At 41.2% G+C, this 23592-nt stretch overlaps 2 protein-coding genes across 3 annotated transcripts; one reads left to right on the forward strand and one right to left on the reverse strand.

Moving 5' to 3' along the window:
* Positions 1-5785: 5785 nt before the first annotated feature.
* On the reverse strand, positions 5786-10429 carry LOC110486908. 2 transcript variants are annotated; one of them, XM_036938999.1, is made up of 4 exons: positions 10225-10429; positions 9618-9980; positions 8829-8878; positions 5786-8622 (listed from the first exon to the last, which is right to left on the reverse strand). In XM_036938999.1, exons 1-4 carry the CDS (start codon positions 10280-10282, stop codon positions 8410-8412), a joined length of 684 nt encoding a protein of 227 aa, XP_036794894.1. In that variant the 5' UTR covers positions 10283-10429; the 3' UTR covers positions 5786-8409. The 2 variants fall into 2 exon arrangements, with proteins under 2 accessions (XP_036794894.1, XP_036794893.1); XM_036938998.1 differs by having other exon boundaries at positions 8829-8932.
* Positions 10430-11726: 1297 nt separating this feature from the next.
* LOC118937769 (sterile alpha motif domain-containing protein 9-like) lies at positions 11727-23205 on the forward strand. The gene is made up of 3 exons (XM_036939000.1): positions 11727-11865; positions 13098-13135; positions 13707-23205. The coding sequence occupies exons 2-3, from the start codon at positions 13132-13134 to the stop codon at positions 14852-14854; spliced, it is 1152 nt and encodes a 383-aa protein (XP_036794895.1). The 5' UTR covers positions 11727-11865; positions 13098-13131; the 3' UTR covers positions 14855-23205.
* Positions 23206-23592: the final 387 nt, after the last annotated feature.

Raw genomic sequence — 23592 nt, forward strand, 5'->3', positions numbered from 1 at the left:
CCCTCTCTGTTGTTCATCACCTCCACTCTATCCCTCTCTCTGTTGTTCATCACCTCCTCTATCATCCCACTCTATCTCTGTTTGCATCACCCTCCACTCTATCCCTCTCTCTGTTGTTCATCACCTCCACTCTATCCCTCTCTCTGTTGTTTCACTCACTCCACTCTATCCCACCCTCTATCCCTCTCTCTGTTGTTCATCACCTCCACTCTATCCCTCTCTCTGTTGTTCATCACCGTCCACGTTGTTCATCACCTCCACCCCTCTATCCCTCTCTCTGTTGTTCATCACCTCCACTCTATCCCTCTCTCTGTTGTTCATCACCTCCACTCTATCCCTCTCTCTGTTGTTCATCACCTCCACTCTATCCCTCTCTCTGTTGTTCATCACCTCCACTCTATCCCTCTCTCTGTTGTTCATCACCTCCACTCTATCCCTCTCTCTGTTGTTCATCACCTCCACTCTATCCCTCTATCTCTGTCTCTCATGCAAGGATCACTTTAGCCAGAGATGGAGAGGTTTTTGAATTGTGTTAAGTGTTTTTTTTGGTTTAATTGTTTTGGTTTTATTATTTTCATATCTGGAAAAATCTCCAGTTGTTTTAGTTTTTGTCAAACTTGCTGTTGTTGATGTTTGTTTTATGATGATTACAATGATTTTTACGGATGTTTTTTCAAAGGCTCCATGCAGTGTTTAGCTGCTCTCCTGTCCCCTGCTCTTACTGCTCGGAAGCAGAAGCTAAAATACTTCTGGTTCGACGCGCACCTCAGCAAACGCAGCCCACCACAGGAATTGTTATGGATACGGACACTGCAGATCTCAGTGGGGGTGTTCATTTGGTGTGGTTGTTTGGACAGTCAGTGTTTGGTTCAGGAGCGGACCCTAATGGTTCTAATGTATAGTCAGATCAGGTGTGAGATTGAGGGTATCTATCTACCCGGCCGGCTCTGCTCCCCCTCTCTCTCAGCCTCTGCTGCCCAGCCCACCCTCTCTCTCAGCCTCTGCTGCCCAGCCCACCCTCTCTCTCAGCCTCTGCTGCCCAGCCCACCCTCTCTCTCAGCCTCTGCTGCCCAGCCCACCCTCTCTCTCAGCCTCTGCTGCCCAGCCCACCCCTCTCTCTCAGCCTCTGCTGCCCAGCCCACCCTCCTCTCTCAGCCTCTGCTGCCCAGCCCACCCTCTCTCCTCAGCCTCTGCTGCCCAGCCCACCCTCTCTCTCAGCCTCTGCTGCCAGCCCACCCTCTCTCTCAGCCTCTCCCTTCCCATCCCCATGTTGTCCACTCCACACACACACATACACATCCTCCACTCCAGTCAGGCCTCACTCACACTGGTGCTTTATTTTCCATAGGCTGTCTAGGAGCTTTCTGGCAGAATGAAAAGACAGACTCCTAACCACTATCCCTCTCCGTCACCCTGAATACCATATAAACTGACGCAGCACTCGATTTCTATGCAAAGACAGAGGTTCGCGCTCAGAACCATCAACCATCAGTCCACCAACCATCTGCCAATTGTCTAAACCCCCTCCTTTCCACCCCTCTGGCATTTTTTCATACCAGCCAGCACTGGGCAGACTCCCAACTACCCTCACCACTGTCCCATCACTGTGGTGTGTTTGTAATTCAGTCTCACTGATATCCCTCATACATACACACCTCAGGAGGACCACCGAGTGGACTCTGCTTTCCCCTGTTGGCGCTCTAGCATTGTGTAAAGTACATCTGTAAAGTACAGTTCTTCATTGTGATGATTTCAAGAGCTTTTAGGTAACACTAATAATGACCTGCTGAGTGGTATGAGTGGTGGGGATGGGGGTTTCTGGGAGTCCTTACTCATTTGTCATGTGCCAACTGGACTAAAATATATACTTCAGCCCTGCCATTTACCATTGAGTTGTCTCTGCTGTCAAATGAGCCTTCAATTCCCAAGATTCAGTAGTTTTGAGACTACATTTCCTCCTGAATCCTAGACTTAAAGGCACATGGGTCATGGAGGAATGTGGGGTGGGAGGAGGGGGTAATATTTGGGCCAGGACATATGAGGCAGTCCTTGTCCCAGCTATCAAAAGAAAACAGGCAGTCTGTGTGTACTGTTGATGGGTCACATTGGGTACACCTTTTATAAAACCAAAAACATGTTATCTTTTTTTTGGGGGGGGGGACAAAAAGTAGAAACTAAAGTACAAAAAAAAGTAGTTTTTTTTAAGTCCTAAAGTATGTTTTTTTGCTGTGCACCTCCTTGGCTGAGAGGCCTCGTTCTGTCTCTGCAAGCCTTTCCCCCCAACTGTGGCCCTCTGACTGGGGCTTTCTTCTGGAACACTGTGTTGGCGGTGTTCGTTTCTGACCTCCAGCCTCGAGTGCACCACCCACAGAACATTGCCCCAGATCTGGGTTTTTGGGTTAGGGTCCAGGTGGGGCCCACCGTATCAGCAGGGCCAGGACACACCTCACAGTTTTGTTGTTCGGTACCAAGTCTTAAAAGGGGAACGGCCCTCTTCCAATAGTTGTTTTTCCTACTCGTCATTGTCGTGTGACATTAGCAACAATCACTAAATGCCTGTTTCTGAAAAACCTGAATTGTTTTGCTCCACGCTGGGCTCCCCAGGCTACAGACTGGAATAGGGTCACAAAAAAGGGATTGGGGGGTCAAGTCTCAGAGGCGTCCCAGGATTCTCTGTGCAGCACAAGCACTGAGAGCCCACCTGTCACTCTACCCACCCCCACCCCTACCCCTACCCCACCTTATTGACCCACCAATATACACCATGGATGACTGGTGTAGGAAGTCAAGAGAATCTCCCCCTTTTAAATGACTCAAAGGCAACTGGAGTTTAAGCAAAGTATGCTTCTCAATCATGGAGCAGAGTAGGTTCTGGGGTAGAGACCCCATTTCAAGAGGAAAACAAATCTTCGTCAAGGGCCTGGGTTGAATATGCACATGCTAGTTTATATACATGTATATACATCCAAGTGTGCATATGTATACAGCTAGGTTTCTCTTTCCACTTTACCCTAAACCCGCTCTCTCTGCCCCAGGTCCAACCTTACCCCTATGTATTCTCCTTCTCTGTATATTTCCCAGAAGATAAATCTAATATTAACATATCAGAGTAATTCAAAAATAAAGAATAGAAATACTTGAATGAAAAGAAGCACCAATATTGTAATGTGAACACTTTGTAATACTTTTGTCTCATTCATACACTTCCTGGATATCTGAGAATATCTGTTCTGAGTGAACTAAATTAGAAAATGAGGATTGTTAAAAACAAAGATTGGTATAAAAAAAAGGCTAAATGACATCTGTTGTATCTGAGTGTTTGCACAAGGTTGCCTGTACTGTATGATTCATGGGTGGGTGGATGGATGTGTCTGTTTGACAGACCGTGTGTATGAGGTTTCAAACGATTGTGAGCCTGTGATTTACAGCGGGAATTATCTCCGCTTTTTCATTTTATTTCTATTCGGTATATTAGTTTTATGTTTTATTTTTGGCTTATCAAAGTATATTGTGATGTTTATTGTTATTAGACTCTAGCGTTGCACTGAGTGTCAGCCCTCCCCTCAAGCTAATCGAACAACGCCAGATAAAATACTGGGGGCAGACGGCGACTTCACGTGTAAATGTTTACTCAAGGACTTAAGAAAATAAGTGTTTTTAATCTGTAATATGTTTATATACCTTGTAGTGGCTTTCATTGTGGAATAATCCAAGAAAAAATATGGATTATTAAGTATAAGTATTGCACCATTTTTTTCAGATTATAAACTTAAAAAGTATACAAAAGCAACAAAAAAAAACTAATATTGAAAAAAGTTACAAAAAAAGTATTTTTGAAGACCTGTGGCCATAGAGTTTGGGTAGAGAGACTTGTAGCTCTCCCTGTCTATTCAGGGAGAAACCGAAGGACAAGACATCAGAAGGAGGGTTGATTACAAGGCTCACTTCAGAGGTGCCTACCTTTTTGGTTTGTTAGCTTTTGTTCAGTTTCATTTTTGTTAAAATCTCGTGCGTTATGTCTGCTTGTTTTCTGCAAGGCCACTGACGGTTTACAACCATTGTTGTTTGTCTGAAGTTCTAGGAAAATTAATTAACTGTATGAAAATGTTGGAAAAACTAAAGAAAAGGACAAATACTTCCATTTTTAAAAATAATAACAAAAACACTTTACAGAATGAAGATTTTAATATTGTGCTACTTTCAGAACTCTGGGATCCAACAGTGTTGTCATGTTATATTTGATCTTTGACATCTTTGTTCTATGTTGATTTCATGGACTATCTAAAGCCTGTGCATTTTTATTACATTTTTCCTTTGTAAAAAAAAACAACATAATTGCTCACTATCTTGCACACATAAAGTGGATCTTGTCTCAGGAAGGCCAGGGTTCCAGAGTTCCGACTCCACTCCATTTTAATGTACGAAGAAAAAAAAAAAGATTCAAAAAAATGAAGCACTGAAAAACTTATGAATTTCAGAAAGAGAGAAAAGATCCTTTGTTTTTAAATCCGTAGCAGTTTACAGTGCCTTCAGAAAGTATTCACACCCCTTGACTTTTACCAAATTTTGTTGTTATAGCCTGAATTTAAAATGTATTAAATGTAGATTTTTTTGGTCACTGGCCTACACACAATACCCCATAACGTCAAAGTGGAATTATGATTTTCTACATTTCTAAATTCAATGAGTATTCAACCCCTTTGTTATGGAAAGCCAAAATACATTCAGGAGTAAAAATGTGCTTAAGTCACACAAGTTGCATGGACTCTGTGTGCAGTAATAGTGTTTAACATGATTTTTGAATGATGACCTCATCTTTGTACCCCATACATACAATTATCTTTAGTCAGCAGTGAATTTCAAACAGATTCAACCATAAAGACCAGGGAGGTTTTCCAATTCCTCGCAAAGAAGGCCACCTATTGGTAGATGGGTAAAAAAAACACACAAAAAACAGGCATTGAACATCCCTTTGAGCATGGTGGTTATTAATTACACTTTGGATGGTGTCTCAATGCACCCAGTCACTACAGAGATACAGGCGTCCTTCCTAACTGCGTTGCCGGAGAGGAAGGAAACTGCTCAGGGATTTCACCATGAGGACAATGGAGACATTAAAACAATTACAGCGTATAATGGCTATGCCAGGAGAAAACTGAGGATGGATCACTAACATTGTAGTTACTTCACAATACTAACCTCATTGACAGGGTGAAAAGAAGGAAGCCTGTATAGAATAAAAAATATTCTGAAACGTGTATCCTGTTCGCCACAAGGCACTAAAGTAATACTTCAAAAAATGTGGCAAAGCAATAAACTTTTTGTCCCTCCATATTTTCAATCACTGCATCTTGTTATGGGTATGCTTGTAATTGTTAAAATCCTATAGGAAAACCTTGTTCAGTCTGCTTTCCACTAGACTAGACACTGGGAGAGGAATTCACCTTTCAGCAGGACAATAACCTAAAACACGAGGCCAAATCTACGCTGGAGTTGCATACCGTGAATGTTCCAGAGTGGCCGAGTTAGTTTTGACTTAAATCTGCTTGAATGGCAAGACCTACAAATGGTTGTCTAACATTGATCAACAAACAATTTGACAGAGCTTGAAGGATTCTAAAAAGAATAATGGACAAATGTTGCACAATCCAGGTGTGGAAAGAGACTTACTCAGACTGAAATGTGATTCTAGCATGTATTGACTCAGGGGGTTGAATACTTATCTAATCAAGAAATATTCGTGTTTTATTTTTCATGAATTTTGCACAAATATTAGATTTTTTTCTTACACTTTGAAATGAGAGAATTGTGTATATCATTGCCCAAAAAATCCCACTAAGTAACAACAAAATGTGGAAAAAGTGAAGGCTGTGAATACTTTATGAAGGCACTGTACATATTAACCAAATAATGGGCTTTAAATGAACTTACAAAAAATGGAGTGCTTTATATACATTTTTATTAAAATTGCTTTACATTTAAAAACAAAATTATCATTTGATTTTGATTGTTATAAAAAAATGACCGTGAAAGAACATGCAAATTCTGTATGTTTTGAAACTTTATTGTATTTTCTTAGAAGTCCTGTCCTGACTGAATAAGGACCATTGTGCATTACTCTCTTTCCTCTGTCATTCTCTCTTATGTCGGATATTAAAGAACAGGGAAAATAACTGATGTTTTTAAAACTAGCTGGTTGTAAAGGATCATGATCTATGCACAAGTTTGGGGCGGGGGGCTTTGATGGGTACAAGGCACATTTTATGCAGGGGTTTTGGGATCCACTGTTTTTATTTGGTTGGTAGGCCTACCCCCCCACCCCAAGACCCCAACATCCGGCTTCTTTAATTCAGATTGACATCGCGCTACATGGCTATACTGTGTATTCAGATTGACATCGCGCTACATGGCTATACTGTGTATTCAGATTGACATCGCGCTACATGGCTATACTGTGTATTCAGATTGACATCGCGCTACATGGCTATGCTGTGTATTCAGATTAACATCGCGCTACATGGCTATGCTGTGTATTCAGATTGACATTGCGCTACATGGCTATACTGTGTATTCAGATTGACATTGCGCTACATGGCTATACTGTGTATTCATATTGACATCGCGCTACATGGCTATGCTGTGTATTCAGATTGACATCGCGCTACATGGCTATACTGTGTATTCAGATTGACATCGCGCTACATGGCTATGCTGTGTATTCAGATTGACATCGCGCTACATGGCTATGCTGTGTATTCAGATTGACATCGCGCTACATGGCTATGCTGTGTATTCAGATTGACATCGCGCTACATGGCTATACTGTGTATTCAGATTGACATCGCGCTACATGGCTATGCTGTGTATTCAGATTGACATCGCGCTACATGGCTATGCTGTGTATTCAGATTGACATCGCGCTACATGGCTATGCTGTGTATTCAGATTGACCTCGCGCTACATGGCTATGCTGTGTATTCAGATTGACATCGCGCTACATGGCTATACTGTGTATTCAGATTGACATCGCGCTACATGGCTATACTGTGTATTCAGATTGACATCGCGCTACATGGCTATGCTGTGTATTCAGATTGACCTCGCGCTACATTACTATACTGTGTATTCAGATTGACATCGCGCTACATGGCTATGCTGTGTATTCAGATTGACCTCGCGCTACATGGCTATGCTGTGTATTCAGATTGACATCGCGCTACATGGCTATGCTGTGTATTCAGATTGACATCGCGCTACATGGCTATGCTGTGTATTCAGATTGACATCGCGCTACATGGCTATGCTGTGTATTCAGATTGACATCGCGCTACATGGCTATGCTGTGTATTCAGATTGACATCGCGCTACATTACTATACTGTGTATTCAGATTGACATCGCGCTACATGGCTATGCTGTGTATTCAGATTGACCTCGCGCTACATGGCTATGCTGTGTATTCAGATTGACATCGCGCTACATGGCTATACTGTGTATTCAGATTGACATCGCGCTACATGGCTATACTGTGTATTCAGATTGACATCACGCTACATGGCTATGCTGTGTATTCAGATTGACATCGCGCTACATGGCTATACTGTGTATTCAGATTGACCTCGCGCTACATGGCTATGCTGTGTATTCAGATTGACCTTGCGCTACATTACTATACTGTGTATTCCTAAACCAATGAGCGTCTTACTCTTTAGCACTGTGCCCGTCACCCCATCTGTATGTTCTGTCGTTTCATTCAGTTATTTTGTTTTTGTTGGGATGATGGGTGGGACGGGGATTTGGGGTTAGGGCTGCTTTTTGCCTTTTTTGGTTTTGAAATATTAAGGAAAAATGTCTGTACTGAGATTTAAAGAAGAGTCAGTGGCTTGTAATGATTTATTTTCTCAATGTATCTCTTTCTCCTCATAGAATGTGATTGTTTAATGACATGCACCGAAAACAATGTTTTCATGAACTATGGAGCTTCTTTCATCTATTAATAAAATTGCAGTTTTTTTCTGGTCTGTTAAAGAGTGTTGTGGTCAGTTCTTGATGTTGGTGTTTGTCAATTAGTTTGCAGATTGGAGTTTTCCCTATTAGATCCTGTTCTGAGGGTAGCACCACTAGTACACCTATACAGGCACAGTGACCTATGTACTAGCTCTCAGTCTTTTCCATTCTCATCCTGTAGGTGGGTTTGTTGGGCAACCATAGTTGGGTGACTCCTTGACACTGTAGAAAAGAGAGGTGAGGTGGGACCAATAGTTTACGATCTTGCACACACTTGAAAAAGCAATGATGACAGTCCAACTCTTTCCCACCACCTGTCACAGTGGGTTAGAACATGTATCTGAAACTCTGGTACTGTTATTTCTGCCATCCACTCCCCCTTTAAAAAACATTAGGGGTTCGCTCAGGGCTTCAGAGTGATATGCCGGGGGCTGGCGTAGTGGTTCTCCTGTGCTTGTCTGGCCTGGGGGTTGGCGTACACAGGGGACTCTGTTTCCTCCAGGTGTGTAGGCACAGGATGGTTATTTTGGGCACTTCCAGCTCCTCGACACCCACTGTTCATTTCCTCATAGATGGGGATGGGGGCTTGTGTTTTATGACATTTTCTCAGCTTAGCCTGAAATGGATATGAGGCATACTTTTATACTGACAAATTTACTCATGACTTTATACCTGACTAAAATTAGATGTGGAAACAATGTTCATCATGTGTCTGAAAAATAAAATGAAGTAATTCCGAGAGTAACAGTTACATTTAAATTTCGACATTAACATACTTGGTTGTGGTATGGTGGTAAGATTCGGGTTGATTAGGCTACTTACACACTCTACTGCACACAGGCAGATGAGGACGAGGAGAAGCAGGCCAGCTGCTGCAGAGATGGTGTAGATCAGTGGGGGGTAGCTGGAGCACTGACACACACTCTCTGCACAATCAACACCCACACACTTTTATCCAAATACATAGTAAGTCTAAATCCAGGACACTCCAATTAGTATGATATGTTTTGTATAGTATGTATTCATTTGTGGATGTCCATTATCCATTTCGTATGATATGTTACGAATTACAATTTGTTGTGGCTAACGTTAGCTTGGTGGCTAACGTTAGCTAGGTGGCTAACGTTAGCTAGGTGGCTAACGTTAGCTAGGTGGCTAACGTTAGCTAGGTGGCTTATGTGTAGGTGGCTTATAGGTGCATATGTCGGCTCAATCGGAAATTACCTTTACATTTATATCGCGGAATCTGTAACACTTAAGCTTTACAAATGGAATAAATCCCTAAATCAAGGTCAGAATGCAGAGTATCTGTAGACACATCTCCGCCACACCTTAATTCATCGATCTCCACCCAAACGAATAGCGGGGTGAATAGCATTCTATTCTCATGCTTAAATTTAAGGTCAGACTACGTGGAGGTAACAGTGCATAAAAAGGGAATTACGTTCCATTCACTTGCATTTAACTCAGGTCGGAATTCCCCCCAATGAGAATGTGGACACATAGGATGAACAGGGCTTAAAGCCGTCACTCTCAGTAACTCTCCAGTACCATGGTTGGTGACCACTGATAGTTCCTTCTCAGTGCTATAGCCAAATCATGATCACGTACCTGTCCCGTCAACAAACAGGAAGAATTCCAGACTGCCAGAGACTGTTCGGTCAGAGGGGTCAGCTGTGTAGACAAACTCACAGATGTACAGGCCTGTGTCTGTGCGCTGAAGATGGGCTATGGTCACGTTGAGCAGGTCAGAGTTCAATCCGCCTGTGACCTTCAGACGATCTTTGTACAGCCGGTTAACCCTCACCGTCCCGGGACTCCGGTCCTTGGCCATGAACAGCACCTCCCTCTCAGGCCGGACACACCTGTGGGTCAAGTAGAGACTGACAGGGGCTCCACCTGTCTGCTCAGGTGTACAGGAGAGATCCACTGACTGCCCCTCTGAGCCCTTTATGTACATCACCTCCTGACGGGCTGGAGAGACGGTTGTGGGTTAGTGAGGGTAATGGATTAAAACTCATGCAAGTTACTCATAACCTCCATTGTGTATTAATGATAACCTTTTGGAATTTGCAGGTGATATGATTGAATGGCTAAATTAACATAAATATATTTTATTTTCCAACAAAGCCAAACACAACTTTTATTGTGTTCCTAAAAAACCTAGTTTTAACCTCAGTCCCCGGAGGAAACCCCTCAATGGAAATTCACCACTTACCAGTGCTGATCATCAGTGTGAGAATGAATATCCAAATCAAATACCAGCTGGTCTTCATGGTTTTACTTATGTATTGATCCACATGACCTGCTCTAGCATATCACCCTAATGTTGAATCATGTGAGGAGGACTGTTTCCTATAGGCTACTAAACTGTGAAGCTCTGCGGTTATGCATTGTGTACATGTATAGTTCTCCCACCTATGAGCTCAGCACAGGAAGAAGACTTGAAAGCCCCAACTGTCAACAATCTAGATGAATACATTTGAGAGGAAACAGGACCATATTTGTTGAATGGCTGTGCGCACATGCAGGAAACTGAACACTGCTGGCTCAAACTCACTTCTGAACGTGCAGTGTGGTATAACTTTTATGTGCAAATTGAATTCCAGCCTAAATATTGATATTTGGGTAACACTATACATGGAGCTATACATAACACCTTATGGAACCAGCCATAACACCTCTATGACAGTTTCAATATCATGCATAACAACCTTTATAACACATGTATTCAACATTATGTATAAGGAGTTTTCAAAATGAAACTCACCTTAAATAAAAGTGTATTAATCCGTTGTAAAATGGAAATGTGTATCTTTACTGTCACAGTACCAAAACTCCTTACACACTATTCAAACAACAGGCTGGGAGCACAGAGCCACAATGGCAGTAAGAGATGTCAGCAGCCCCAGGTTTAGTATATTTCAAACACAGGACATAGCTGTGCTTGATTGAGCTTGCCTGGTGCCCTCTAGTCTTGTTTATATTGTGGGAGGCAACCTGTCTGCCTAGGGAGACGAGGTGAGCTCTATTGACTAATCAATGGAATAGCCCCAAAAGTGCAGACCCCACATACCCAAGATTTTAAATACTATTTGAACCCAGGTCTGGATGGTACCCGAGTAATTGTTTATCATTGTAATGTGTTAGTAAGCCATCTATAGCTGCGACCTGAAGACGAGCTCCACAAACTAATGCCTATCTCAGCAGGCTAACACAATGTTGTGGTGTGCAGGAGACCTGGGCTTCAACCCATCCTCTTAGTAACACCAGTAACCATCTGGTTACTCCCACAAGATTTTTATACTAAAATAACCTTTTGTACTTTAATGAAACGGGACTTCTTTTGAATAGCCCTCATAGGCCTAATGCAATTGAAGAATGACCCAGTTGTTTCTTTAAGTTTCTATTTCCTGACGTTTCTTTCCTGAAGTTTCGATTCCTTGACGTTTCTTTCCTGAAGCTTCGATTTCCTGTTCAGCACAACCCCCATAGTTTCAGTGTTGCAACATTTAGCTGTTGCAACATAATTAACTCATTAAGTACCATATCTGATTGGAGAGAAATACTTTATGACAATATGTATCAAACCGTTAAATATGTGTATGCACCAAGGATAAGATAGTTACGTTCATTATTATTCAATACGTTGTCAGCCCCATAATATCACACTTACTCTTTAAAAGTTCAAAAGGATGGACTTTATTCAAATGCGCGGGGGCATTAGGACAGAGTGCATGTCTATGTGGACTGCCCTGGCAGAAGACACACCCTGTTGCTATGCCCGGAAAATAAAAGCAACCCCACTGTCAAGTAGTCACTTCATATGGTGAATACAACTTCAGCCGTCAGTTTCAAGGTGAGCAGAAGGAAATGTACTTAAACATTGTGGAACATTTGTATTTTGTAAGAAGCTAATTGAATGCCATAATAATCATAAAGGCTTTTAAAAGTGCAATGTGTTTAGGTTTAGTTGTGGATTCAAAAGAGTATAATTACTAAGGGCATAAGATTATCACAATCTACGACGTTACCATTAAACATTGCCATTTCATCTCTAGAATCTCTGTATAAAACCAATACATTTTTAATGACTCACTATTTAACTTTATTCAGCTATTAAGAATGATATCTGCCTGAACTTTTAGTGAACATTTTGTTACGATTGCACAGAATTTAAGGTATTTATATATAAAATATAGAAACAAGAACTGGAATTGAATTGTTTATGTTTTGGAATCTGGACTCGTTAACTGAATCGTTAACTGTCGTTCCTTAATGTTTTGTTATGCGAATGATAAAAGGTGTGTAGAGAAGAGTCATTGAACTCCTGCAGGAATTATAGAGTGAGAAACACATGCAATTACATGTGTTTCAAACTTTTAAATTAAGTTCATATACTTCCAACTAATGAAAGTTAAACATAGAAAATGTAATTTTAAAGAGGAAGTTCTGAGGTTCCTGGTTGAAGTGATTGTCAAAGCTGACAAACCTGTCTTTGAACAACAATGCTGCGCTGAATATCAAGTTCATGTATGAGGGTAGATAAGCACCCACCTGAATCCCCGTTTACACCTTATGCTAACATGTGGTTGTTGTGTTCCTATCAAGGTGACCCAATCACTTTCTGATCAAGGTTTCTTGTTTCTACACATGGTATTATATATGTTTATTAGCCATCCACCTTGTTTACAGTGTGCCTTTATTTCTTGATCCCTCCCTATATGCAAATTATTTAAAATAAATTTGTCAAAATAATGATTATTTTATGTTAATACAAATAATGATGCCTTAGGTCAAAGATGCCACCTGTCAATGATTTTAGACAGGGGTATCATGATGATTTAAATGGTTTGATCATCCAGTAAGATATGAAGAGCTGATCACAAACAGTTATTTTAATCATCTACACCTGTCTAAAAATCTAAATGTGGACAAGATCAGGACACACAATGCATGTTAGCACCAGGTATAAACAGGGCTTGAATGATTTCATTGTAAATAATTTTCCAAGTGCAAAATTATTGAGATCAACAATTCATTTTTCACTTTTGACTCAATTACCCTTCCTTTTATTTTCCTCTCTCAAAGATGCCAAAATGAACTGACATGCAGTGTCTATAAGATGGGTAAGTCAGATACATCAAACTGTCAAATACTTTTATACTGTGTGTAGTTTTACAAAACATTGAATGAATATCTATCAGTGAAATTTGGATTCTGTTTCTGATCAATTCTATACATCAAGTAGAGATGGCCTAGATATGTTTAGCTCCAAGTTTCATCCATTTTAAATGATTGGCCAAAGTTTTATAATGACCTGGAATAAGAAAATAAAAAATGTAATGTGTCACAGTTCTTAAGCCTAGTCATGAAATGTAATCAGAGAGGAATGGCTATTATCCATCATCTGATGAATGTTTAAATGTAAATATATAAACCGGCTATGTTGTTCATTCATGAATTGAGATGGCTTTTGCGTCCCTCTCTTTGCAACCATGAAAAACACTTTAAAATTACAAATAGTTACACATTCAATAGATCATTATTAATTATTTTCTGACTATTATTTGTATTAATTTCATTTTAATTCACTACCTTAACTGACTAAAATGAAAATAGAATTCACCCCAACCCTGATGCAAATATTGATATAACATGAACATTAAGTCTTATATGGGTGAGTATTATTTTTTACAGAGTGGAACGAATTGCCATGTGGCGAATGGACAGAATCCCATGTGAGCTCCTGGTTAAAATCCATTGGAGTGAAAGAGAAGTACATTCTGAAACTGTACGAAGAGGAGGTTACAGGACCTGCACTAATTGAGTTACAGGAAAAGTATCTACGCGATACAATTGAAATGAAAGGCGGCCAAATCCAACTAATGCTGCACAAACGAGATGAACTTTTGAAGCCAGTACCACAAAAAACAAAAGCCGTCAGTAGCACACAGAGAGATACCAGCCATGTTGAATCTAGTGCTGTGTTCACACAAGAATCTAAAGACAAAGTTTCAAGATCCAGTGAAAAAAGTGAAAGTAGACCCGTTTCCATACCAAATGAATGTGAACCAAAATCGGGCGGGGCATCTTTGCCGCTTTGTGACTTTCGAAAATTTGATGACATTGAAAAAGAATTCAGATATGTAAAAAATACAGTACTTCCACCAGAGACCGGAATTGAAGACATTATTGTTCCATGCCATGAATACAAGTCACTGGAAAATGCCCACAAATTGGAACCACAAAAACTCAAGGTCAAAGTTGCAAGTGAGGTGCTCAGATTTGCATGTGCATGCATGAATATGCGGTCCAATGGCACAATACACTTTGGGGTTATGGATAAAGTTAAAGGAATCTACAAACATGGTGAAATCATAGGAATACCAGTTGAAAACCAAGATTTATTTGTGGATGCATTGGATTACATTGAAAAGAGCTTCAGAGGATCAACGCATCAGTGTGATGCCAGGAAATGCATAAGGAACCCAAAGTTCATTGAGGTAATTGACAAGGAGGCCAGTGAAACAACCTGGATCATTGAATATGATGTTGTCCCCAAGGCAAAAATGGTAAAAGACAAACTGTACAGTGTCACTATTCCAAAGTTCAGCGAAAAATCCAACAAAGTAATCTATGAGGAGAAAGCCACCTACCACAGAGTAGGGGCTAACACACCCCGCATATCAGAGGATGGCCTAATTCATTTCATTCAAGACCTGAGGGACAAAGATCAACAGAGAGAAGAGGCTGAACTCTCAGAGAGGATCAGAAGAGAAAACTCTCCATCCTCCTCACATGTGGAAAAAAGTACATGGATGACTCACTGTTCTACATCATCGTGACAAACAAACTTAAACAAGAACATCTTGAGAACATCAACTTCTTGACTCACATGAATATATTTTGTGTGTTTGACTTTGACCCAGATTCTAAGACATCGGGTCTATGTGAGAAATATAAAGAGCACCATGCCACAAACCTTCATTTCCTGCATGACTATGCTAATGATAGTGGGGTGAAGACCACTGACTTCATAAACCGTTTGAAGCTCTTTGATAAACCAAGCTGGATTTTCTGCAATGGGCGAAGCGATTACCTTGGAGATGAGAAACCTTGTGATGAAAAAACCTGGATGAAAACCAAAAAAAAGCTACTGAAAAGGGCAGTGTCCGTCATCTGCAATGACATCCTTCCTAAAGGGTCATTTGTGGTGGTTTTCTTGCTCATGTCTCAGGTCGAACAGCCAATTGTTGATACATTCCATGAATTCTATGCAGAAATGAATGGTCATGAGGATTTGGCTATCATTTCAGAGTCCAAAGAGAACTACAAAAAGTGGTCAAGCCTTGCCCAGGTATCTTGTAGCATGGCTGCACTCAAAGAGATCAGTATTGTTGAAATGCCACTGAGTCATGTTGATGCCACTATTCAAACTATTCAGCCTACAGTTAGTCGACCCACAAGGCGCTTACCAGTCTTCAACAAAGGCTTGTGCTTCTTAAAGCCAGTTGAAGAGGATGAGATTAATTCTTTGGACATAGTCAGTGCTGACCAGTGTGATAACACAAAGGTGGAGATAATGGACCGAGACAAAATCAACACCATTGAAAAGTATTTCTATCAAGGTGGGAAGATAGACTGGATGAATTTGTGGCTTGCAGACAAAAATCTATGTGGGGAGGTCATCAAGCGAGACGCATACAAAGAAACAAATGAAATTCTGGAGAACATTGTACAGGGTAGTCGAGTCAAAAGACCCATCGAGACTGTGAATATATGTCACCATCCTGGCAGTGGTGGGAGTACAGTTGCACGACAGATCCTCTGGAGTTGGAGGACAAAATTGCGATGTGCAGTTGTTAAACAATCAAAAGAATTCACAACTGTGTGTGAACATGCAGTGCGTCTACGGGAATATGAAGAAAAGGACAAAAACAGCTGTCTACCGGTACTGTTGCTGTTGGAAGATTGCAATGGAGATTATCTGGATGACCTTAGGCGGGAAATAGGCAACGCTATTGCAACAAAAAAAATAAGTTCCTCTGTCCTATGTTTTATCCTGCTCATCTGCAAAATGTCTCATGATCCAGAGAGAATGTGCCGAGCATTGCCGTCTCAGACCGTCGCTGTGACACACAAACTGACAGATGGAGAGAAGACTCTCTTCTCAAGGAAACTGGAGAAACTAAAGCTGGACTTTAAACCCGACTTCATTCTCACATTTGTACTGATGAGTGAGGGCTTTAAACCAAGCTACATTGAGGGATTTGTGAAAAATCTGCTGGACAAAATTGATCATTCATCTCTTATCACTCGGCTTATGAGATTTGTAGCATTGTTGAACTGTTACATTCATGACTCCTACATATCTGTGTCACACTGTGAGGCTTCCCTTGGCATAGATATGCAAATGGATAAAATCCGTTACCATGCATTTCTGGACTGTCTCAGCGAACAAGCTAGACTTGTTTTCATACACCTTTCACCTTTCAAAGGAGAAAGTCCATTACACATCTCGTCCATACGGATAATTCATCCACTGGTGGCAAAGGAAATTCTGAAGCAACTCTCTACAACCTTGCCTCAAAGCATGATCGCAATGGATCTACTACAGGACAAAGTACTAATGAACCATAGGTTTGGCAAGGATGAATTTTGGAAGTTCATCCAAGTTCTCTTCATCAGACGTAACAAAAAAAGCAGAGGAGCTCCTAAAGACAGTTCATTCTCTCCTCTGATTGAACATGTCAGCACTGAAACAGGGGGCATTCAAACAGCTGTTGATCTTTTGAAAGCAGCTTACACATCTTTAGGAAAATATCCATTTGTTGCCCAGCAGCTTGCACGTCTGCTTTACACAAACACAAGATTTGAGGAAGCCCTACGTTGGGCTAAAGAGGCAAAAGAAATCCTGCCATATGATACATTTGTCCTTGACACATTAGGACAGGTGTACAAGCGGTGGTTTTATCACATGCATGACACCCTTGACAAGCAAGAATTAGTGCCTGAAAAGGTTACTGACATCATTGACACTGCTCTGAAAGGAATTTCTGCATTCCGTGCCTCAGAAAAAACACCCTTAAAAAAGACAGTCAGTCTGAACAGCTCCTACTATGGGGAGGTGGATGTTGGATGTAGACTGCTTCAACTCATATCATCAGTTGATGTTTTTTCAACCAAAGGTGGAAATTCTGAGTTGATGAAATATTTGCTGACTGACTACATACCACAGGCAGTTACAAATCCTTGGCGGAATTTCCACAGCCAGTTGAAAGGAATGCAAAAGAGTATTTACCATGCTCTTGAGTGCATTTCTGAAGACCTCAGTTACTTTCAGACAGACATTAGTGACGAGGAAGAGGAACTTGACACAAGAGAGCCTGAACAAGTACACAATCCAAGGAAATGGCTAACAAGGACGAGTGCTGTGTATGCTGGCTTTTTTTGTAATGTTTCTGATCTAGGCAACCCAATGCCTGACAACATTGATGCTGAAATAGCCACTAATCCTGAAATAGCCAACCCATTCCAAAGACAAATGAAAATTTACAAGCTAGGAGGAGGAAACGTCACGTCCATCCTGTCATTACTCTATGATCAGAAGACAGAGATCTGCTAAAAAGCTGGAGGCAATAATTGGCATGTATCCAGAAAACCTCAAAAGGAATGACCTTGACCAGACAGAACTTGTCAATTTCATATTTTGTCAGATAGCTCTTGCTTGTGCTTTACCTGGCTCATCAAAGTTACTTTTACCTCAACAACTCCAAGATCTCAGCATGAGATTTAACACAGAGGGAAAAAACATGTCAACAGCTAGTGCTCTCTTTCTTCTCTTACTTCTGCTCTGGCCAGAGGAGCCAAGCAGAGAGAACACTAATCCAGCTCATAGCCAAGTCCTAATGTCAGCAATTGATGCCCTTCAGAGACTTTATGAGCTCAAAATTCAACATGTTCCTCCAAGGAAGAGTAGAATAGCGACCCACTTCTTTCTTGGAAAGGCAAGGGGTCTATACAAGATTGTCCACAAGGGTCTGATTGAAAAGCACATAAAAGGAAATCTCAGTGAAAGAAGAATGAAGTGGCTCGGAGGTGAGGTGTGGACAACCCCCGAGGTTGTACGATTGCTGAAACGTGTTGAAGGATGGACAGAAAATGGACACCTGTTTGTTCAGGGTACAACCAAAGGGAGCAAGATCAGGGTCATTCCACGGTATTCAGCCTCTCTACCAAATGCAAACGAAAATGTCACTTTCTACCTAGGCTTTTCTTTTGACGGGGTGCTTGCTTTTGACATTCAAGTTTTGGACTAATCTAACAGGTCTAAGGATTAATGCTACAAACCACAAGCATTAATGCAAAATAAGCTCCCAATGTGATCGCCTACTACATTATCTAAGAGCTGTTACGAGATATTGCCAGTCAACAGATGACACTGCTGTTTAATCTGAGTTTGGTATTCTATTGTAGCAGTGAGCCAAGTGAGGAACTGTTTCCTACGCACTGCATGGAGTTGTATGCATGCAATCCTGATGATGCTGAAGTAAAGACACTTATATGAACCATACCTTGCTCTTGTATTGTATAATAAGTACATAAAACATGATGTCAAAAGTCAGAACCAAAAAGATATGTCCTCAACGGAGAAAAGCATTCTATGAAGGGCCTTGCCCACAAACTAGCCAACAAGAAGAAACAAATGGCTTACCTGGCAATTCCTGTATCAGAGCCCAAGGACATGAAGAGCGATATATGATAACTGGACATTCTTATCGAGCACAATGGTAAAACTACCTGTCTGGAAAAAAAGGAAGAAAGGGTCTGCATAACAACTCTGCTAACAGTGATGGGAAAGGAATGCCACCTGTTACAGCGGCATCTGAATATGCCTGAAGCAGAGAACGGACTTGTAAAAAATGATTGAGGCACTACAAAAACAATTTGAACCATCCAGAAACATAATCTACGAGAGGTACGTGTACAATGCTTGTCAACAAAGTCAATGTGAAACAGTAAAGCAGTACATTGCAAATCGTAGGGAGCTAGCAGACACGTGGTTGTTGGCGCATTACGAAGGGATCTAATCCATGACAGGCTTGTCATTGTCACTAAGAATCTTGGTGTACAAGCATGCATACTCAGAGAACCAAAGCTCACACTGAACAAAGCCATTGACATGTCGTTCAAGTGAACAAGCACCAATGCAAATCAAGAAAATGGGAGGAGGTAAACCAAAGACTGTAAAATAAATTATACTGTACCTCCCAGGAGCGATGTTCAGAATCAAAAGGCCAAACTTATAAAAATAGACAGACAAAAGACTCACCCAGTCATTACTGTAGTTCAGTACATGCCAAAGCCAAATGCCCAGCATTCTGTGTCACCTGTAAAGCATGCTGCAAACAAAACCATTTTGCCAGAGTTTGTAAACAAGCAAACCTCAACTCAATCTAGTAGAGGAATACAATGGGTCAGATGACCAAACAACAGAAGTGAATGCAGCAGCCTTGCCTATGCAGCAGCTACCAAGACGGATACATATTCCACTGGAAGAAAATATTACAAAGGCCAAACATTTAATGACAAAATCATCACAAAAGAGCTAACAATGTGGATCAGCAACATGGTCGTCATTGAAAAGCCAGACAAACTACGAATCTGTATGTACACCCAGTGCATTCAACCTTACTGAGATTGCACTACCAGATGCCCACCATAGAAGAGATTATACCAGAGATATCCAAAGTATTCTCAGTACTCAACACCAAAGATATCCATTGGCAAGTCAAACTTGATGAAGCGGGCAGCTATCTAACAACTTTTTGGACACCGATAAGCAGGTATAGATGGCTGTGAATGCATTTTGGAATCAAGCCAGCAGCTGGAGAATACCAGCGCAGGCAGCGTGAAGCACTACAGGGACTAAAAGGATTGAGTGTCATCGTAGAGGATATTCTACCCTATGGATGTGGCGGCACAAATGAGAAGAAGTGAGAACAAGCGACTGCAGATCCCAACAGAAACCACACAGCTCTCCTGCAGAGAGCCAGAGATATCCATCTGAAGTTGAACACAAACTCAGGATAAAGCTACCTAGTGTGCTGTAGCATGGGTCATCTTCTCACCACAGAGGGCCTCCTATAACTCCAGCACCTACAAAGAAGTACCTGGATGTGGGTTTGTTCTTCAGCTTTTGTTTGTGAACTATCTTCAAAATTCATGCCCCACCTATCTGATGTGTGGGAGTCGCTTAGACCACTGATTGACAAGGACATTGAATGGACATGGCTACCACAGCATGGCGCAGCAGTTGGGACTATTAAACAGTTAAAGTCACACTGCAGTGTGATGCCAGTGAGACAGGCCTTGAGAAAGGAAAACCTGAATGCATTTGCCTCGAGAACATTGATATGCACAGATTGAGAAAGACTGTCTCGCCAATGTTTTTGCATGTGACAAGTTTGATCAGTATCTGCTTGGCAGATAGTTCGTCACAAAGTGACTACACAAGCCGCTCATGACAGTCTTCAAGAAATTCCTACTCACAGCACCCAAGCGACTGCAGAAAATGTTGCTTAGGTTACAAAGATACCAGCTCCATGTGCAACACAAACAAGGCAAAGAACTACAAACTGACTTCCTGTCCAGAACTGCTCAATCAACCCCAGAGCACAGTCAAACACAAACACCAGCCAGTCTACGCTTTGGCCCTGGCCACAACTGACCTGGAACAGGTGGATCACACAGTGATGTGAACATCTTAACTAAGACACGAGTCATGCTCAAATCAACAAAGGCTGGTCCGGAAGTTCAGAACCAAATAGGCTGTGAGTCACACTGAGAGATTTCTGGACACACAAAGAGGAGCGTATGTTTCTTTTGCTTCGGGAACAACAGTTGTTGACCTGGTATGTAAACAAATCATCTGTGTCAAGAAACCATCAGTCTCATGACACCAGAATGGCAGGTGTCAATGGGAGTTTCCTGATATCAGTGTACACCTATATCACGAAACGCCATGAATTGCGGTCTGCAATTACACCATATTCTGTTTTCTGGCCATGGATTACGGAGGATGTAAAGCTCTTCATCAGCAAATGTGTCACCTGCAACTCCATTCAGAAGAGACAGCAAATGTGTCATCTGCAACTCCATTCAGAAGAGACAGCAAATGTGTCACCTGCAACTCCATTCAGAAGAGACAGCAAATGTGTCACCTGCAACTCCATTCAGAAGAGACAGCAAATGTGTCACCTGCAACTCCATTCAGAAGAGACAGCAAATGTGTCACCTGCAACTCCATTCAGAAGAGACAGCAAATGTGTCACCTGCAACTCCATTCAGAAGTGACAGCAAATGTGTCACCTGCAACTCCATTCAGAAGTGACAGCAAATGTGTCACCTGCAACTCCATTCAGAAGAGACAGCAAATGTGTCACCTGCAACTCCATTCAGAAGAGACAGCAAATGTGTCACCTGCAACTCCATTCAGAAGAGACAGCAAATGTGTCACCTGCAACTCCATTCAGAAGTGACAGCAAATGTGTCACCTGCAACTCCATTCAGAAGTGACAGCAAATGTGTCACCTGCAACTCCATTCAGAAGTGACAGCAAATGTGTCACCTGCAACTCCATTCAGAAGTGACAGCAAATGTGTCACCTGCAACTCCATTCAGAAGAGACAGCAAATGTATCACCTGCAACTCCATTCAGAAGAGACAGCAAATGTGTCACCTGCAACTCCATTCAGAAGTGACAGCAAATGGAGACATTCATCCCCAACAAATCCCTCCCCTCCCATGGTACAAGGTCTGAATGGACTCACATTCAAAACCAACTACCTCATCATCGTGGATTATTATTCTGACTATTGGGAGCTGGACGAACTGACTGACTCCCTCAGCCACCGTCATTGAATGCTGCAAAGGGCAGTTAAGCAAACATGGCGTTGCCCACAATGTTGTCTCTGGTAATGCCCCCCTTTTTCTTGGAATGGATTTCCCTAAATGTGTTAATGAGTAGGTCTTTAGACACGTGATATTGCGTGACCTTGCCACGAGATGTTGCCAGTCAGTAAGTGGCGCGGCTCTTACGTGTATCTGAGTTATGTATTCTGTTGTACCAATGAGCCAAGTGAGGCACTGTTTATTATGCACTGAAATGGTGTTGTAGTTAAGACACTATATGAACAATACCTTACTCTTGTATTGTATAATCAGTACATTAAACAAGAGCTAGTAAATGTTTTGAAACAGTGATATTTTGAGATGACTAAGAAGTCATTTGTAAAAACAGAGGGTTTTAAATAAGTCCCTGTTTGAATAAAGTGCAAATATATAATGAATACTGTTGTTGTATGTATAGTAATTCTTTACTGTCCATATATTACAAGCAGTTTTGTTTTTGTAATGTAAATGTGTGTGTAGGTTCATGTATGTATTCAATGCACAGTACCTTGATTTGTTATCATTGAACCTTATCATCAATTAAAGGAACATAATGTTTAAAAGTAGCCTTTCCATGTCGCTTAGCTAGCTTTTTATATACAGTACACTAAAACCTCATGTACAGTATCATGACGTAGCCCTTTCTGGGTGTAGATCATGACGAGCTGATTATGACAAAATGGAATGAACTTTGAACTCTTATTCACTAAAGAAGAAGTTGTACATCCTAGAAGTCAAGTTATCAGCTGCAGCTGTAAACGTTCGTGTCCTAGGAAAGGAGACAATCTCTTCAGAACAACAGGGTAATACAACATATCTGCTCTACCACACGACGACAGGGTTACTACGACCAGAAATATTCTTCAAAGGACAAGGGCGATCTCTACTGGGAAAACCAGCCTTCCATCTTCGACCCATCTATCGAAGCGCAGCTCAGTGTAAATATTTCGTCTAACATTTTCCTTTTCCGAAAGGGCGGTTATTAGGATGCATAAGATTCTGTATTTACGATAGCACAGATTCACAAGGTGCAATAGAGACCCAGTCATTTTGTTCCCCAGTCTTCCCGCTCTTTCATTCCAACCCTAACACCCTTTCTTTGTGTAACCAGCCGTCATATCGGTTTCTTCCGCTAGGGACGTTTTCTTTTATGACATGATTAGTAATCAATGTATAATCCATCCTGTGTATATGTAATTCTGTGTGATTATTTTGGTATTAAGTAAATAAATAATTAAGCCAATTTTTTGTATTGCTGATTCAACTTGACGATAACCAAGAATTTGACGATGTTCAGATGAGACTGAATAAGGTGACGATTAATAATTGACTGCTATTGATATAAAAGATCATCAGATCTTTAAGAGTGTTTTGGGGAGATAGTAGCTCTATATAAACTAATTATTCTGTGTTCCCCCGACTTCCTAGTTAATTAAATTGACATGATTAGTTTAATCAGGTAATAATAATTACAGAGAATTGATTTGATAAAATAGCATTTAATTCCATAGCCAGAGACACGACAACAGATATCTACTAAGTGTGCATGGAGTACTGTTGACTACTCCATGTGAAAAATGAACAGTTTGTGAACACTCAGATGTAACACCTTATCTTGGAACCAACGTTT

This window comes from Oncorhynchus mykiss, chromosome 12 (genome assembly GCF_013265735.2).
Source record: "Oncorhynchus mykiss isolate Arlee chromosome 12, USDA_OmykA_1.1, whole genome shotgun sequence".
NCBI classification, from domain to species: domain Eukaryota; kingdom Metazoa; phylum Chordata; class Actinopteri; order Salmoniformes; family Salmonidae; genus Oncorhynchus; species Oncorhynchus mykiss.